This window comes from Pelecanus crispus, chromosome Z, assembly GCF_030463565.1.
Source record: "Pelecanus crispus isolate bPelCri1 chromosome Z, bPelCri1.pri, whole genome shotgun sequence".
Classification (NCBI taxonomy): domain Eukaryota; kingdom Metazoa; phylum Chordata; class Aves; order Pelecaniformes; family Pelecanidae; genus Pelecanus; species Pelecanus crispus.
In genome coordinates, this window is record NC_134676.1 from 20,002,364 (window position 1) to 20,021,853 (window position 19,490).

Below are 19,490 nucleotides of genomic sequence, written 5' to 3' on the forward strand. Positions count from 1 at the left end.
ATATTTGAAAGTGGGAAGTTCTAATAGGATGATTTACAATAGAAAGTATTTTGCAACCTTTGCCTAATACAAAGACTATGAAATAATGGCTCTAGGTCTGACATTTAATTAGTATTATATAATAAAAGGGGTTTGTTTGTTTGTTCTCATTGGAAATTAGTACTCTGTTGATTTGATAACTGCAGAAGACATTTGTTGAAAGCTTGTTTAACTTTTCATTAGAACTATTCTTCTTCCGTCTTCCTTTATTTGGGGCAGGAAAATGCTGGATTTACTTGCTTGTGCAGAATTTTTGCATCTGACCCTGTCAAACCATGCTGCCAAAATTGAGAACAAGGCCAGCTTCTCCTGGAGCAACGCAGAAACAGTTAGTCAAAACCAACATCTCCTCCTGCAGGAATTTCATCACTTTTTTGTTCAACAAATTTGTAAGTATTTTTTCAGGTTTTCAGTACAATTGAAGCTGAAACTTCAGCTAAGCTTTTTAAAAAATGTCAACAGATTTTTAATATAATCAGAATAATTTTAAGAATACTGCCTTCTGCCCCCCCGCCCGAACCAAAAACTTTTCAGTCCTTCACAGTATTACAGATTGTACGGTAACACTGTGCTTTTGCACCATGCATTTTTGGAAAATTTACATCATTTGAGGTTTTAGCACTGAAAGCAACCGTATTTGACTCTTGATTTATAGCAATCCGTCTTCTTTAACCATGAACACAGCACCATAATGCATACAGGGCACAAGTACTGTTATTTAGTTCCCTTTTACAGTTAATGTATTAAAAATATGACTCCACTTTAAGAGAACAGGGGTCTTGCCAGTCTTCCTTGCTTGAATACAGGAAGTAAGGCTGAACTTGGTTTAAAGACAAAACAGAGCTCCTAAAAGTACCACAGTATGTTAGAGACTTGCTTATCTTAGTGAACCAAGAACATGGACCCATTCTAGATAGCGAACTAAGAAGTATGTTAAAAAACAGGTGCTCTAAGATACATAAAAGCTTTGCTATCTTTGTACGGAGTGCACCATTTTGTCTGTGACACGCAAGGGGAAAGGCCGAGGCCAAAAATATCCATCCCACAGCGTTTGTGCCCAAGCAGAACAAGCTCTGGTGGTTGGGGACACCGGGGCTCGGAGGCCGAGGCCGCCGTGCCCTCCCTGCCTTGCTGGCCCACCCCGGAGACGCAGACAGCGGCCAGCCCAGCCACCCTGCCAGGGGGGCCGTGAGGCCCCTGGGCCCGGAGGCCTGCGCCATCCCCCCCGGGGGCTTGTCCCCTGCCATCGAGAAGATGGCGTCCCGCCCGAAGCCATCAGAAAACGCTTCTAGGCCGAACACCTGCGCCCCAAACGCGTGCATGGCTCCTCCACAGGGCTCCGGGCATCCCGCCTGACCTTCCTCAGTGCTGGCGATGGGGAACCAGCAGCCCCTACCCTTCCCCTTCTCCCCTTCTCCAGCCCTCTCCTCCACGGCGCCCTGCCCGGCTCCCCCCCGCCGCCCGCCCCTCCCGCTCCCTCTTTCCGCCCTCGCCTTCGCGTTTCCTGTCTGGGCGGAGGAGGTTTGGCCCTGCGACGCCGCCGTCTCCCAGCAGCTCCGGCGAGCGTCATGGCGGCGGCTCTCTCAATGTCAGCGGCTCTGAGGCACCTTGTCGCGAGGAGCGGGGCCGCCGCGGCCCGCCTGTCGCCGGCCAGGTAACGGGCACCGCGATGCTCCGCCGGCCGGCCGGGCGGCACCGTCGCAGCCAGGGGCCCGCCGGCGGCGGCCCGCGGGGGCAGCGGCGCTCCCGAGGAGGCTGACCCGGGCCTAGGGCTTGGCCGCGGCCGCCTCGGGCGCTAGGCCGGGGGGCCGCGCAGGGCCCCGCCGCGAGCGGGGTGCGGCCGGGCTGCCAGCGGGCGCCTGGCCGAGGCCTTCCTCCGAGGCTGTGCGTGTCTGTCCGTGTCTGTCCTTGCTGCCTTCCCCGCTGTGACCGTCCGCCCGGTGTCCTTGCGGCGCCCGGAGGTCGGGAGATGGTCGAAACGGCAGAGGAGCCCCGCCATGCCCGGCGTGGCGGGCAGCGTTTGCCTCGCTGCTAGGGAGCCGGAGATGGCGATGGCTTTTTCCGTCGCCAGCACGGTCTTCCCAGATATTTGCACCCCTTTGCCCTGTTCTGTACCTGTTGCTTTTCCTCTCTGCCCCCTCCCCAAAATCTATTACTTTTTTCAGGGGGTAAGTAGCCACTCTTTTGCTGATTCCTCAGCATAATGCTGGAAGTCACTTAGTAATTTTTGGTGACACTTCGCTGTTTGCTTCTTTAATGCAGAGACCTGTATTGAAAGTCCAGTACATGACCCAACCTCTAGTTGACGACGTGTGCATGTGTTTACTTACATGCATGTCACAGGACTTAGGTTTTTGTAAGACTCCCTTCTTGTCAGGAGAAAAAATACGGTTCAGTGCCATTAACTATGATTTGGAGGGTTTGCTTTTCCATGTTACTTAAATCTTTATATATAAACATACATACAAGATAGTTTCAGTAATTTTTTAAAATCTGTGGGGTCTTTTTATATATGTTTTTCTTTACATATGTGTATATATAAAAAAAACCACACAGAGAAAGCTATATATACACACACAGAAAGAGAAAAGACTATGGCCATACCGTTTTTTCCTACTTCTTATGTTCTGACTGTCCCATTGGTTACTGCTCCTTCCTCCATCTTAAAATTGCACCTGTTTTACAGTGCTGAAGATTAATTCTCAGTCTCATAAAAATGCGTTGCAATCTTTGAATATGAATTTAGGAGTTCCTCTATGCTAGTGCAGAAACTTACTGTCTGTTCATGTTTGACTGCTTGTTTCTGCCTTTCTTTTAGTCCTCTGTGGTGTTGACACAACTGTTGCCTGTGCCATGTGGTAAATTGGATGAGTCAACTCATTCAGGTTCAAAAAAATTTTGTTTGTTTGTTTTAAAGTTTTGCCACTCTACCTTTTAGGTGGTTATCGCAGAACAAATAGTAGAATGTAGCAGGGGTGGGAATGAACAGCATGGAAATGCAAGGTAGGGACTCTTAAGTTGACACTTCTTCCAGTAAATTTCTTCTTTGAAACAGTGCCTTAGGTTCCTGCTGTGCCACAGAGGGAGACTGAAGAATTAGTGTTCCTTAGTATTTCCAATAAGAGGGAAGTTGAAAATATTTGCCAGAGGTGGACTGGAACTTACACTTCACATTCCATGGGAGAATGGCCTGATCATAAATCTGCAGGTTTCTTGGAGAAGAAGGTTTCAGGGAGGCACTATGAGTGTCTCTTATTTGAAGATTTATTTGTCTTTGCAGTCATTGCATGTTGGAAGAGTGAGAAGAAAATTTTCCTTGAAACAAGGAAAAGATATTTCAGAATAAGATGGTTTTGGCAGTATGAAGGAACAGTTAATGCTGTTATTCATTGCATAATTTTTGTAAAATAATTACTTTCTTGATGAAGTAGGCACTGAAACTTATACTTTTCCTCTTCTCAGTTACTGTTTTATACAAAAAATACTGTTAAGCAGCCTCTGCAGTCTCCCTAGTTGGAAGGGAGAATGGAAGTACATAATTACAGAAGAGAATTCAGGACTCTAAATTTTAAATTCAAGATGTCTTCCTGCAGCTCATAGTGAGGTAATGAAATTAGATAGAGGTGCACGGGAGACAGTGTATCTTTTTACATACCATATAATCCTCTTTATTTTACCAGACATCTAGATGACTCCAATATCATAAATTTCAGTAGATGAGTAGAAGCCTCAAAGCTTGGCAGTATACAAGTCCCATTTCTAGCTTTAGTATCTCACATCTCATTTTGTAAAAAGTGGATAAAGGAACTTCCCTATCACACAGCGTTGTAAGTGGTCTTACAATACAAACTACTTAAGCTTATTTTCCAGTTATAATGATCAGCAACTAACCAAAAGCCTACTTCTTTGAGAAGCCAATGTGTTGCAGCATCTCTTGCAACTGGACGTATACAGATCCTGTGATACTGGTTTCCTTTCAGAAAGGTATTTTGACAGATAGAGTTTGGTGCAAGTACTTTCTTTGTTATGGCAAATTTAGAGCATATTTAAAGTCTTTGTCTGTCTAATTTATTATTGGAATAATCTGTAGAAAGAATGTACTATACCAGTACGCTAGATGTGCGTCTTAAAGTAAATATAAGTGTTAGAATTACTAACAGTGAAAGTTAACACTGTTCTTAGGAGATGACTGAAGAAGATGCTGGAATTGTCAGCTGTGAGGGCATTTGAATGATTCTTCTGTCACTTCAGCACTATGCTTTTGTTTACTCAGATTCAGAGTAAGGTTTGGTCAAGTTTGGTACAACTTGGTTAAATTACAGTTTCATGTTATTTGCCTAAATTAGGTTATGAGAGTAATATAGCTTATTGTTTGAGCACTGTAGGATTAAAGTTAAAACCTTCAAGCAGTAGTTTTGCAGTGTTTTTTGCAGATTTTTGCGTGTGAAACTTAGAACTTCAGTTACAGAATAATATAGCTGCCCTCTCATTTCGAAAACAATTCCCAGGATCACTTTCTAATAGTCACAAGAGAGATTCTGTTATGATTTCAGTGAGTTATGTTTGGTTCTTACAAATATTATGACATCCTCTAATGCAAAGATTGAATTTATCAGTACATGTTTAAGCACTTCAAAATATGCATGCCTAAGCTGCTTGATGATTCTGAACTTGTAACTGGTAACACAGCAAGGAAGTAAGTGTTCAGTCCAAAGTTAAGAGAACATGCAGCAACATTCCTTGTATCTTCTTGAAGTTCTGTGTGCCTAGTTTGAGTCACTGAAGCAGTGGTTACTGAGTCAATTGTTACTCTGTCTGGTGGTGAGCCTAATCAGCAGATAGCTTGAGCTGATACAGAAAGTAGAAGTGCGTCCTTTGCTTAGATCACAGTTTTGAAGCTTTCATGCTGTAAGAGCTGTCGAGGTTTCAGGAGCTTGAAATTATGTTGCATGTGCTCTCCTGAGTTTGACCTCTTCAGCAGGAAAGTTGTACCTTGTTTGTCTGTCTTACCTAATTACTTCACATTTTACCTCTTAGTTATCTGCAGCCAAAATTTCATTAAGGGATATAATTTAAGTAATACAGTTACATTTCTTTAAATTTCATGTGAATTGGAGGAAAGCAGAGGAGGGACTCTCAAATGTCTTTGTCTTGGGAAAGACTGCAGTGTCTCCTTGCATTAGAGAATGTGGGTAGGTGGAGCTGGGAAAGGAAAACTTCAAACAAATTTCCACTGAACTGGGAATCAGCTGTTTGTTCAAAAATCACTTGTATTTAAGAGTCCCTTTATTTCACAAGGTATTACAGTCAGGATACAAAGATACTAATTTCTGTTGCACAAGCAGTGTATTTTGTGTGCACAGGTGTAATACCTGACCACACAGTCCCTATGTTTCATGGTAATGGATTGTTCTTGTCAGTTTTCAGTGATAGATGATGGTTCTTCAAAATGTGTTACCTTCCTCTTGTAATTCTGTTGTAAAGACTTGGAGCATGATAGCAAATGTTTTGCTAGTTCATCACAAATGGATACTTGAGGTTATGAAAGCAAAGAATTATGGACATTGGTGTAGTAGAAAGCCAGTTATTCAGTTCATGCTGTATGCTCAAGAGAATGAGGAAACCTGGGATGCCATTTAAATCTTATTCTTCAGTTATCATATCCATAAGCAAGCTTTCCCCTCAGTAGAAACACGGGGAAGCCATTTTTGTGGGAGAATAAAGGACTTGTAAAATACAGAAGAAACCTGTTTCATTTTCTATCTTGCTCTTTCATGAATAATAGAGAAAATGTTTATTAACTTTTCAAAAAAAGGTTTCTTCCCCCTCAAGATAACTAGCTTATTCTTGTCTGTTACTGTTTGGTGTTTTTTTTCTTTTCCTTTCTTCAAAATAGTGTTGGCTTTTTTGTTGCATGTTCATACTAAGCCATATGTTAAAATAGGGCTTAGTAGACTTCCGAGATCTAGATCTGGGTAGATCAGAGAGCTACACAAAGATGCACAAAGCTCTGACTGCATCTCGTTAATAGAAGCACTATTTAGCCAGTGTTAGTGCTAGCCAGTGTGACATTTTTATCATTTGGAGTAACTAGCGTGTTGCAGCAGTTGTATTACTTATATTATTTCATCTGGCTGTAATGCCTGTCTGCTACTTATTCTTATATACTGTGCGGGATAATGTATGTGCAGTGTTGTCAGGTTCAGATACATCAGAAGTTTTGGTTTTCATTATTAAAAAAATAGTTCTTGCATCATTTAACTTAATACAAATTAACTGCAATGGCTAACTGCATCTGCAAACAGTACCTGGAATAAAATTTCAAGATCAGGCGAGGGGGAAAAGTTTTTTGAGGTCTTGCTTTTGCTGTATAAGTGGTGTTTATACATAGTTTCATTTTGGTTATTCATAGGGGAAAAACACCTGTTAAAATACGTATTTAGGTTGAATTTTACAATTTTATCTTCTATATCTATTTTGGTTTTAATGCTTATCAGAGCAGGTACAGTGAATCAGACTATCTTAAAACACAATAGTACAACTGTAAACTGAAATGTGGAATAGAACTCCAGGGAATTTTTTGGTCATAAGATTGTGGTGACCTGGAGGTTTGGAGCAGACTGAAGGTGAAAGATGTGGAGAGACAAATGGAGACATAGCAAGGGGAGAAAAAGATGAACACCACTGCAGTTTGTACACTTAATGAGCATAAGATTAAAAACAACACTCCAGGCAGCAGTGAGTGTTTGTCTGATCTTGCAGACAGCCTGAAGCAGTAGTTTGGGAGAAGTAGATGTTCCATATATCTAAGTGTATAATTCATTTAAAACGCATTCCCTTTGACTCTGTCCGCACTGTTCAAATAATGATTGTGTGGATAAGAGAGGGTCTAGCAGCCAAATCTTGCATATTCACTGTGACTGAAAGTATCATCAGTGGTTATTTTTTATAGTTGCATGTCCTTTGATGATGATCTGGTGTCTGGCTCTTGTGAAGGAAGGCCCTCATTCCCCAATCAGTTTTGCATACTTTGAGGGAGAGGAGATTTCTGACAAGTAGGATGACTTGAGTCCTTTTGCAGTACTTCACGTAGGATCTCAAAGCTGCTAATCCATCCCTACTTTCTTCTGTCCTGTAAGAGTTGACAGGACAATAACATACTGTCTTATTCATGAGTGGTGTGTTGTTCATGGATATGCACCTTTATTACGAGGTCAGAGTGGCTCTGGTGAACCAGAATGGTATTTTAGATTTCCTGCTTTTGGCTTCGCTGTTTGACATTATGGGAAGTAGGGTGTAGGAGTGTTTCCTTTGAAACAGGAAGAGCAAGCTTTGGAAAGCCCCCATGGAGGAACAAAGATGTGAGATGTAATGAAAAGTTAGAGCAGTAGGATGTTGCTGACAAAGTGAAGAACTCTGTCACAGATTAGAGAAACGAAAAAGTGAAAAATACTGTGTATAATGTAGTTTAGGCTTCTAGTGCACAACTTGTCTCCTAGTGTGTTAAGATCAAGATCATTCTTGTTCTTAAAGTTCTGTGGGATTCCCATAATGTCTCTTAAAGTTCAGGTACTTTCAGTATTGGTCTAGGTGAGGAAGAGGATGGGTAGAAAGACATGGAAGTAAGAGGGGCAGAAGGGGAAAAGACGTTGGGAGAGCCTAAGTTTGAGTATGGGGGCAAGGGGGAGATGTGGTATTCTGGAAATGGCTGTTTTTTTAATGTAATTATGGAGAAGTAAGTAGAGCAGGTGTTATGACAGCAAAATGTTCCTCATGAGGCTTCTTAAATTGCTGTCAATTATTGGGAATATAACTTGGAGTGACTTATTTTAATTACATTTGGCTCCTTCACTTCTGGAATTAGAAACCCAAAGAGGGAGGAGTGAGAGCCTTTTCAGCACGAGAAGGTTAAACAGAAGCAAGCAGACAGACATTTAAGGTATGTTTGTGTTGAAAGATAACTAGTAAGTAAGTGACGTGCTTGCTTCTGCACTAGAACAGCTGAAAGCTCTTCTTAGCAGCTCTGTGGCAACTATTCATTGTGGGCTCAGAACTACAGGTCACTTACCTAAAGTTTGTCATATCTTTAAAAAAAACATTATTACATGCCAGAATGACTTTTTCCCCTAAATCTACTGATCTGAGAACCTAATAATCATAGAATCATAGAATGCTTTGGGTTGGAAGGGACCTTTAGAGGTCATCTAGCCCAACCCCCCTGCAGTGAGCAGGGACAGCTTTAACCAGATCAGGGTGCTCAGAGCCCCGTCCAACCTGACCTGGAATGTTGCCAGGGATGGGGCCTCCACTACCTCTCTGGGCAACCTGTGCCAGTGCTTCACCACCCTCAGTGTAAAAAATTTCTTCCTTATATTCAGTCTAAATCTATTCTTCTTTAGTTTAAATCCATTATTCTTTGTCCTGTCACAACAGGCCTTGCTAAAAAGACTGTTCCCATCCTTCTTATAGGCCCCCTTTAAGTACTGAAAGGCTGCAATAAGGTCTCCTTGCAGCCTTCTCTTCTCCAGGCTGAACAACCCCAACTCTCTCAGCCCATCCTTGTAGGAGAGGTGCTCCAGCCCTCGGATCATTTTGGTGGCCCTCCTCTGGACCCGCTCCAACAGGTCCATGTCCTTCTTGTGCTGAGGGCTCCAGAGCTGGACGCAGTGCTCCAGGTGGGGTCTCACCAGAGGGGAGTAGAGGGGCAGAATCACCTCCCTCGACCTGCTGGCCACGCTGCTTTTGATGCAGCCCAGGTTGGCTTTCGGGGCTGTGAGCACACATTGTTGTCTCATGTCCAGCTTTTCATCCACCAGTACCCCCAAGTCCTTCTCCGCAGGGCTGTTCTCAATCCCTTCATCCTCTAGGCTGTATTGATATCAGGGGTTGCCCCGTCCCAGGTGCAGGACCTTGCACTTGGCCTTGTTGAACCTCATGAGGTTCACACAGGCCCACCTCTCCAGCTGTCCAGGTCCCTTTGGATGACATCTCATCCTTCTGGCATGTCAACTGCACCACTCAGCTTGGTGTCATCTGCAGACTTGCTGAGGGTGCACTCCATCCCACTGTCTATTTCACTGATGAAGATGTTAAACAGCACTGGTCCCAGTATGGACCCCTGAGGGATTCCACTTGTCAGCGGTCTCCATTTGGACATTGAGCCATTGACCACAACCCTCTGGATGTGACCATCCAGCCAATTCCTTATCCCCCGAACAGTCCACCCATCAAATCCTTATCTCCCCAATTTAGAGAGAAGGATGTTGTGCCAGGACCGTGTCGAAGGCTTTACAGAAGTCCAGATAGATGACATCCATTGCTTTTCCTTTGTCCACTGATGCAGTCACTCCTTCATAGAAAGCCACTAGGTTGGTCAGGCAGGACTTGCCCTTGGTGAATCCGTGCTGGCTGTCTCGAATCCCCTCCCTGTCTTCCATGTGCTTGAGTACAGCTTCTAGGAGGATCTGTTCCATGATCTTCCCAGGCACAGAGGTGAGGCTGACAGGTTGGTAGTTCCTAGGGTCCTCCTTTCTTCTCTTTTTAAAAATGGGCACAACATTCCCCTCTTTCCAGTCACCAGGGACTTCACTGGACTGCCATGACTTTTCAAACATTATGGAGAGTGGCTTGGCAACTATATCAGCCAATTCCCTCAGGACTCTGGGATGCATCTCATCAGGTCCCACAGACTTGTGTACATTGAGGTTCCTCAGGTGGTCATGAACCTGATCTTCCCTTATAGTGGGAGGGGCTTTACCCCCCTGGTCCCCATCTTTTGGTCCATCGACTCAGGAGGGGTGAGGAGAGAGGTTGCAGGTGAAGACTGAGGCAAAGAAGTTGCTGAATACCTCCACTTTCTCCTCATCTGTTGATACTAGGTCACCATTGTTCATCAGGGGAGGTATGCTTTCCTTGCCCTTCCTTTTCTGGTTGACATACCTGTAGAAGCCCTTGTTACTCTTTGCATCCCTTCCCAAATTCAGCTCCAGCTTCGCCTTGGCCTTCCTGACCCGCTGCCTACACAACCGGGCCATTTCCCTGTATTCCCCCCAGGACACCTGTCCCTGCTTCCACTGCCTGTGCAGTTCCCTCTTGGTCTTTAGTTTGACCAGCAGGTCTTGACTGAGCCATGCTGGTCTCTTCCCTTCCTTGCCTGTTTTCTTACATCATTTTCTTTTCTTAATAATCTCTTTACTTTGAAGATTTGAAGAGGAGTGGAGATACAAAAAAAAAACCCCAAACCACACCAAAGCAAACAGAAAAAAAAAAACCCCAAACAAAAAAGCCTTGGAGGGTAGAAGTGAAGTTTGTTGGCACTAGTATCCTAAAACAGAGGGACATAATACTTTCCTTCAGGGATTATACAATTTAAAATAGGTTCTCACACTGGGTTTGAAAATGACACTTACTTTGTTTTCAAAACAAAACCCCTAACTTTTTTATGGAAAAGTCTTTCATATTTCATTCTATAAGCGGCTGGCAGAAGTGTGGCATTCTATAAGCGGCTGGCAGAAGTGTCGCAATCGCTAGCCCTTGTTCTCATGGGGGACTTCAACTTGCCAGACATCTGCTGGAAATACCACACAGCAGAGAGGCAGCAGTCTTGGAAGTTCCTAGAGCATGTGGGGGATAACTTTCTAATGCAGCTGGTAAGCGAGCCTACCAGGGGAGGTGCCCCGCTTGACCTGCTGTTTACCAACAGAGAAGGGCTTGTGGGAAATGTCGAGGTCGGAGGCCGTCTCGGGCTTAGCGACCACGACATGATAAAGTTCTCAATTTTGGGTGATGCTAAGCGGAGGGGCAGCAAAACTATTACCATGGACTTCCGGAGGGCAGACTTTGCCCTCTTCAGGACCCTGGTTGGGAAAGTCCCTTGGGAGGCGGTCCTGAAGGGCAAAGGGGTCCAGGAAGGCTGGGCCCTCTTCAAGAAGGAAGTCTTAAGGGCGCAGGAGCGGGCTGTCCCCGTGTGTCGTAAGACCAACCGGCGGGGAAATCGACCGGCCTGGCTGAATAGGGAGCTTTTGCGGGGACTCAGGGAAAAAAGGAGAGTCTACCGCCTTTGGCAGAAGGGGCGGGCAGCTCAGGAGGAGTACAGGGATCTTGTTAGGTCCTGCAGGGAGGAAATTAGAAAGGCAAAAGCCCAGCTAGAACTCAATCTGGCCAGTGCTGTAAAAGACAATAAAAAATGCTTTTATAAGTACATCAGCAATAAAAGGAGAGCCAAGGAGGATCTCCATTCTTTGCTGGATGTGGGGGGGAACATTGTCACCGAGGATAAGGAAAAGGCTGAAGTACTTAACGCCTTCTTTGCCTCTGTGTTCAACAGCCAGACCGGTCATCCCCAGGGTACTCAGGCCCTTGAGCAAGAGGATAGGGATAGGGACCAGAATGGAGCCCTCATAGTCCAGGAGGAAGCAGTTAATGACCTGCTATGCCACCTGGACGCTCACAAGTCTATGGGGCCGGATGGGATCCACCCGAGAGTACTGAGGGAGCTGGCAGAGGAGCTTGCCAAGCCACTTTCCATCATCTATCAACAGTCCTGGTTAACAGGGGAGGTCCCTGATGACTGGAGGCTTGCCAATGTGACGCCCATCTATAAGAAGGGCCGGAAGGAGGACCCGGGGAACTACAGGCCTGTCAGCCTGACCTCGGTGCCGGGGAAGATTATGGAGAGGTTCATCTTGAGCGAACTCCACAGGCAAGTACAGGTCAACCAGGGGATCAGGCCCAGCCAGCATGGGTTCATGAAAGGCAGGTCCTGCTTGACCAACCTGATCTCCTTCTATGACCTGGTGACCCGCCTGGTAGATGATGGAAAGGCTGTGGATGTCATCTACCTGGACTTTAGCAAAGCTTTTGACACCGTCTCGCATAATATCCTCCTCGGGAAGCTGGCAGCTCACGGCTTAGACAGGCATACTCTTCGCTGGGTAAAGAACTGGTTGGGTGGCCGAGCCCAGAGAGTAGTGATAAATGGTGTTAAGTCCAGTTGGCGGCCGGTCACGAGCGGTGTTCCCCAGGGCTCTGTTTTAGGGCCAGTCTTGTTCAATATCTTTATCAATGATCTGGATGAGGGGATCGAGTGCACCCTCAGTAAGTTTGCAGACGACACCAAATTGGGTGGGAGTGTCGATCTGCTGGAGGGTAGGATGGCCCTGCAGAGGGACCTGGACAGACTGGATCGATGGGCCGTGGCCAACTGTATGAGGTTCAACAAGGCCAAGTGCCGGGTCCTGCACTTCGGTCACAACAACCCCATGCAACGCTACAGGCTTGGGGAGGAGTGGCTGGAAAGCTGCCTGGCCGAAAAGGACCTGGGGGTGTTAGTAGATAGCCGGCTGAACATGAGCCAGCAGTGTGCCCAGGTGGCCAAGAAGGCCAACAGCATCCTGGCTTGTATCAGGAATGCTGTGGCCAGCAGGAGCAGGGAGGTGATTGTCCCCCTGTACTCGGCGCTGGTGAGGCCGCACCTGGAATACTGTGTCCAGTTTTGGGCCCCTCACTACAAGAAAGACATTGAGGTGCTGGAGCGTGTTCAGAGGCGGGCAACGAAGCTGGTGAAGGGTCTGGAGAACAAGTCTTATGAGGAGCGGCTGATGGAACTGGGGTTGTTTAGCCTGGAAAAGAGGAGGCTGAGGGGAGACCTTATCGCTCTCTACAACTACCTGAAAGGAGGTTGTAGTGAGGTGGGTGTTGGTCTCTTCTCCCAAGTAGCTAGCGATAGGACAAGAGGAAATGGGCTTAGGCTGCGCCAGGGGAGGTTTAGACTGGAGATTAGGAAGAATTTCTTTACGGAAAGGGTGGTCAGGCATTGGAACAGGCTGCCCAGAGAGGTGGTGGAGTCACCATCCCTGGAGGCGTTTAAAAAACGGGTAGATGTGGCACTTTGGGATATGGTTTAGTCTGGTCTACCCTTGATTAGTCTAGAGTGGGCTTGGTAGTGTAGGTTAATGGTTGGACTGGATGATCTTAAAGGTCTTTTCCAACCTAGATGATTCTATGATTCTATGATTCTATATTGGTATTTCCTAATACTAAATATTTGGTATCTCGAACTTTGAGAGAAATGTATTTGTAGAACTTGTTACAATGAATTCAGACACTTTTTTTTTTCCTTCAAATAAATAAATAAATTGATAGAAAGATTGTGAAATGCCATATGGATACATGGAGAAAGAGAATTTGAATGCCAGCTGTCAATAGATAGAATTTCAAATCTATGTTAACAAAATAACAAAATTTGCTTTAGTGGTGGTGGTTTAATATATACTGTTCAGCAGGTTTAAGTCATACTGGAAAAATACTACTTTGTGGGTTGTAGGAATGACCTTGATGTTGCCTTAATGTAGGTTTGAGCATTATGACTCAATTAACCTTGTTATTCCATTATACAGCTCAACTTGATGCAATATTTGTATATGATTGGAAAAGCGCAGAAGACAGTTGGGTTGGGTTGTATTTCTGACTGATAGGAACTGTCACTTTCAAAGCTGTTCTTCACAAAAACAGGCACTATCAAAATGCACCGGGGAGATTCAGAAGTTGTTAAATTCGAAAACCCAGAGTAACTTGAGAATTTAATTGATACCACCTACCTCAATAACATGCTGCTTTCGCCTCTCATTCACAACCAGGCACAAGCAAAATCAGTATCTGATATTTCTTTTTTGGGGAGGAAATAAATGCAAATCAAATCCACGATAGGAATTATTAGACCAGCGTATAGCTGTCAGTGTATTACACCGATGTAATAGGTCTTCCCTGTGGCACTGAGGGAAATCTTGCCTGTTGTTAAGCACATATTGATGAATAGTGAGGATGGAAACACTAATTACAGTTAATATGGTTGATATTTTTATCTGGTGACATCTTTGTATAACTTACTCTATGGACAAATCATTTACGTAGTATGGTAATAACTTCTCATTATCCTCAACCTTGTGCGTGTTTCTGTCAACTTTTTTTTTTTTACAGGAATTTGTGAACTTTAAGCATGTGTAAGGCATAAGGTAAATTTCTGGATGTACAAAGGCAATGTCACTATTTAGTTCTGTCTGGGACTAACTCACAGTTGTGTTCATAGTTACTATGTTTTATGTGATTCTTTGTGATCAAGGAAAATACCTGTTCTTAAACTTGTGCATTTTTGGTTCTTTGAGAGTGAACCGTGTCTGTTTGCATTTTGGTTTTGGTTACCATAGGGCCTGAAATTAAATTACTAGTCTTTTGAGAAAAACTGAAAATTAAAGATATCCCACCCCGCCAGGCAGCTATTGATTTTTCTGCTGTTGGCCAAATTGTCTGTCATAGATGGAATTGTCTGTTGTAAGAGATTGTAATGCTGAGAGGCTTATATAGTTAGCAGGGAAGCTTCAACCAACTCACAAATAGTTTAAAAAAACCCCAAGTTTAAAAAAATCTTCTTTTATACTAATAGTTTCAGTATATTTGTATAATCCTTAAGAGCTTATTGTTTTATACATTTTATCCATGTACATGTGTTTGTCCTTATGGCAATACAGTGGGTTTTGCTAAGCTTTCTAAATTCTTTTGTAAGAATTTGATTCTGAGTGTGTTACAAAGGATACCTCCAAACTGTCTTAAGATCACATCCTTTATTGTTTCTAATAAAATATATTTTTAAACTAGCAGGAGGCAAGCTGAACGGTTAACGTTACCTTCTTTATAATGCCTATTTCCATATTTCCTAAGAAATGGATGGCATATCTCTGTCTGAGTTTCAAAGTGGAGTTGTTCCCTCCTGGCAGTATAACAGTATGTTTAGGTACCATTTTGTTAACAAGCCACTTTCTAGCTGCAGTAATTCCTGTCTGTCTTAATCATCCCTTGACCTGTGACTGATGTTGAGGAAGTACATTGACTTTGGACTCAGCTAGACAGACTGTAGGCAGCTTCAGAATGTGTGTGGGCAAACAATTCTTGGAGATGCTTATTCCTGGAGTGTTAACATGGAAGATTCATAAACAGCTTCTATTCATTATTTTTTAAAAATCAGATTTGATGTATTTTATATAAAATATTTGAAGACCTATATTTTATGAATGTATACTCTATATGTAAATACTTCTTCTGATGTTGTCATTTGCTATCAGTCTAATGAAGTAATAATATTAGTATGCCATTTGTATTAAAGCCCAAACCAAAATTTTGTTGCAGAGGATAACTGTTTAGTTTTTCATCTTTTCTATGTATTTCAGTAGTTTTAAGTAGAGATTTTTATGGATATTGCATCTGATGTGAATAATGTTCAGAAGTACCATCTTTCATTATAAAACCAGAGATGTATTTTGTGGCTATTTAAAGATCCAAGAATAAACAAGTGGCTTACTACTTTTAGTAGAACCACTACGTTTTAAAAGAAGGAAGAAACCACAGAGCTCTTCATGCAGTGGCTTTGACTGTTTTGTCATGTATTCAAGGAGTATTTGTATGTGCTGTGTAAGTTATCTGAAGGGAAATTCTGCAGCAGTGATGTTTTGTCATATGTCAGTGTTGATTGTGCCTACCAGAGAAAGAGACAAATAATCTGAATGTTGTTGTCTGAACTGGAATTCAAGAATAAGGTTTGCATTTGAAGGACCAGTTTTGCCTTAAGGGTTTATTCCACTTTAGAAAAGAGTGAGCAATAGCAAGGCTAGCAGTCTTCTTTCAGAGAGCTAATAGATGCTCAGACAGTAAGAATATGAAAAGAGACTAGCAAAAGGAAAGAATAGTACCAGTGGAGGAGGAGAGGATCAGTGTATAAGTAAGAATACAAGAGAACACACAAATAGGGTAGCTTGGTGAGGTTATTTTTATTCTCAAAGGTGAGTTCTCCAAAAACACTTGTAAGGTGTGTCTACGTTAATAAATAGCAGTAAATGGAAAGAAAATGAAGTAAGGTGATTATGGAACAACAGGGCACTCAAGCTTTCTTTTAAAGTAGACTTCATTTAAGTAGCTTGGTGGTTTCATTGTATTACTCTTGTAACATACTAATTTATCCTTCATCAATTTAAAGAATTGTTGTCCCAAGACTGCAGATGCTGATAAAGTACCCTCTAGAAGAAAGGACTTTTTTTTTTTTTTTTAATGAACTAGTACCATGTAATTGTTACTTGCACTTGCATGTAGAATAGCAGTTAAAGTTATGATGTGATAATTTTTTTAAAACTTCTGTTGGAGACACTTACATAGATTGCTTACATTGCAGCCAACTATTTGTTTTAAGATAAAGACAGATGTGTATTGTAGAAGCTAGTTAATCACACTGGTACCCACAACAAAGAAACCTGTGCAGTTAGTATCTTTTTAGAAAGAAACAAGTGTAAATACATTGCATACACTGGAAAAACTGAATTTGATGGGAACTAGTGGCTAGCACAGTGCCAGGCAGCAGCAAGGGCTGGCTGCTCCTGGAGGTAAGGCAAGCTGGAAGCTTGTGTGCCCTCACTGACCAGGGCACAGTCCCACAGCATCCGTACATGAGGAGATCTGGGTGCTGGTAACAGGGGCATCAGTCCCAGGCATGGCAAAGTCATGAGCAGGGTCCAGGGTCTGTCCAGGCAGTCCAGTCAGGAGCAGCAGGAACCGGAGACAGGTTTGGAGACAAGCTGCAGCATATGTCTGAAGTCTATCCAGGCAACAGGGTCTGAACAGGACTGGAGTCATACTGCAGCTTGGGTGAGGGCCTAGCCAGGCTCTGAGACAGGAGCTGGAGCCAGGGCTGGCGGGAGGTACACTTAATGATGTTGCTCAGGCAAGGGCTGAAGACCCAGAGCTGGGCTTAAATGGAGCTCCAGGGCCACAGGCAGGGGGTGTTCCTGGAGGCCCTGGGTGAGGCTGGTCACGGCCATTAAGACCTGTTAGTGCCCTCAGGGTCCTGATGCATGGTCTGACAGAGTTTGTCTTCAGACTGTTAATATTAGAGCACAAGCTGACTTGAAAACTCAAATTATATTCTTGGGTGTAGGATGGCACCATTGGTGTATCTTCTCTGCATGTAACTCAGTAGGCAAAGATTTACTGAACGTTTCATGGGGGTTGTTCCACTCAGAGGTGTGTGAAAAGGAAGCTGGAAATATGTCAACAAAGGAATGATGTGGACAGGCAGAAGAATTAAAAATGGCCTGTTGTGTGATTAAGGCATGTGATACAATGGAGCTAGGTACCCAATAATTGTGGAATGGCAACAGTTCAAAGAGGAGTTGAGGAAAAAAGCCTGATGTCAGGAAGGAAATTGAAGAGTAAGGTGGCTGAGATGAGGCAAAGTTGACAAAGCAAGGGTGAAATAAAATCATATGCATTAGTATTAGCTAGATTATTCCATTCTCATCTAGAATAACTGCTGAGAGCATACAGCTCTGAAAAGTGACCTGCTTCTGTTTGTCGCATTCCATTTGTGAGGCATTGGCTGTCTCTAACTGGCTCTTACAAAGTACTACAAACATAAATTAATAGATAGCTCTTAAATATGTTTTTCATAGCTGCCCAACAGCTGAGGCTTACTAGCAAAATAGCTTCCTTGACTTTTGTGAACCATTTATAAAAGAAGGTGTAGTTTTCCAGTAACATTTTAAAGAATTCTCTTTTTGTACTATAGTTTAGTTCAATAGTTTACAGTTCAAATGTTTGAGGGCATTAAATAAAAAAGAAGTTGCCTTTATTTATATGCCATGTTTTACAGACCTTGCTATTACCTTAGATTGTTAGAATAAGTATTACTTAAGCCTGCAAGTGCAGTCAAATAGAAAGGCTAAATCAAGAGGAAAGGACAGGGATAAATACAGGACTGTACTATGTCATAAACCAGTGCAAACACAGAGGAATCTTTACTCTTTTTTGTTGTTGTTTAACTTTACATGATTCAAAGGCTCTTGTTCAAAATGCATAAACTTCCCTAAGACAGAGGTGGGTTGTGGAACATTAGTTTCATTCCTCACAGTTTTGGAATTAAACCCTTTGACTTTTGTTGTTCTTACTATAAAGAGAGCACAGTTTTTAGTTACTGTCTAGTTGTATGAATGCCTGAATGTGTATGTGTGGGGAGAAGTTTGACATTTAGAAAGCACAAACAGCAAACATGTCACCTGTGTATTTTGTCTTTACTCCCTACATAACTTTTCCCTTTTCCTTTTTATCAGGCTTTCTAATGAGATAATGTAAAATTCAGTTGATAATTGATACAGGCTGTGCAGCATTTCTAGTATTATTTGCCTTTCGGCTGACTTGCCTACAAGAGGTTTCCACTGGTTCACAGGGAATCTGCTGTTCTCAGATTGTGATCTGAGGTTAATTTCTAAGATTAAGTCTTCTGCTCTGGAGAGTAGCATGTAATGAAATTGCTGATCAGCAACTGTACAGGTGGCAGCAGTTCAGAGCTCCTGTCACCTAACAGCAATATTTATGTATTCTATTGCTGTAAAAGTAGTACAACAGATCTGCTTTCATAATGAGTTTTATGATTTCTACTACAAAAATATTTAAATAAATTTGGGTCATTTTATTCTTAATGTGTTAAGCCCCTCTCTCAAGTGTTTCTGGTCTGTTTGCTGTAATCTGGGAGAGACCACTGGCATACCTTGAGTCATGTGCCTGTGGGGGTCTAGAAGCACTGGCATGACTCTGTTCATAGAATCATTTAGGTTGGAAAAGACCTTTAAGATCATCCAGTCCAACCATTAACCTACACTACCAAGTCCACTCTAAACCAATCAAGGGTAGACCAGACTAAACCATGTCCCCAAGTGCCACATCTACCCGTTTTTTGAACACTTCCAGGGATGGTGACTCCACCACCTCTCTGGGCAGCCTGTTCCAAGGCTTGACCACCCTTTCCATGAAGAAATTTTTCCTAATTTCCAACCTAAACCTCCCCTGGCACAGCTTAAGCCCATTTCCTCTTGTCCTATCGCTAACTACATGGGAGAAGAGACCAACACCCACTTCACTACAGCCTCCTTTCAGGTAGTTGTAGAGAGCGATAAGGTCTCCCTTCAGCCTCCTCTTCTCCAGGCTAAACAACCCCAGTTCCCTCAGCCGCTCCTCATAAGGCCTGTGCTCCAGACCCTTCACCAGCTTCATTGCCCTTCTCTGGACACGCTCCAGCACCTCAATGTCCTTCTTGTATTGAGGGGCCCAGAGCTGGACACAATAGTTGAGGTGTGGCCTCACCAGCGCCGAGTACAGGGGAACAATCACCTCCCTGCTCCTGCTGGCCACACTATTCCTGGTAGAAGCCAGGATGCTGTTGGCCTTCTTGGCCACCTGGGCACACTGCTGGCTCATGTTCAGCCGGCTATCTACCAACACCCCCAGCTCCTTTTCGGCCAGGCAGCTTTCCAGCCACTCCTCCCCAAGCCTGTAGCGCTGCATGGGGTTGTTGTGCCCAAAGTGCAGGACCCGGCACTTGGCCTTGTTAAACCTCATACAGTTGGCCTTGGCCCATC

General features: G+C 43.5%; 1 protein-coding gene across 1 annotated transcript in view; it reads left to right on the plus strand.

The window, feature by feature from the left end:
* The first annotated feature begins 1,607 nt into the window (after positions 1-1,607).
* Positions 1,608-19,490, plus strand: part of NDUFS4 (NADH:ubiquinone oxidoreductase subunit S4) — a 55,922-nt gene continuing 38,039 nt past the window's right edge. Inside the window, exon 1 of the mRNA XM_075726857.1 lies at positions 1,608-1,693. Within this exon, the coding sequence (XP_075582972.1) occupies positions 1,608-1,693 (86 nt within the window). The remainder of the gene's footprint in view (positions 1,694-19,490) is intronic.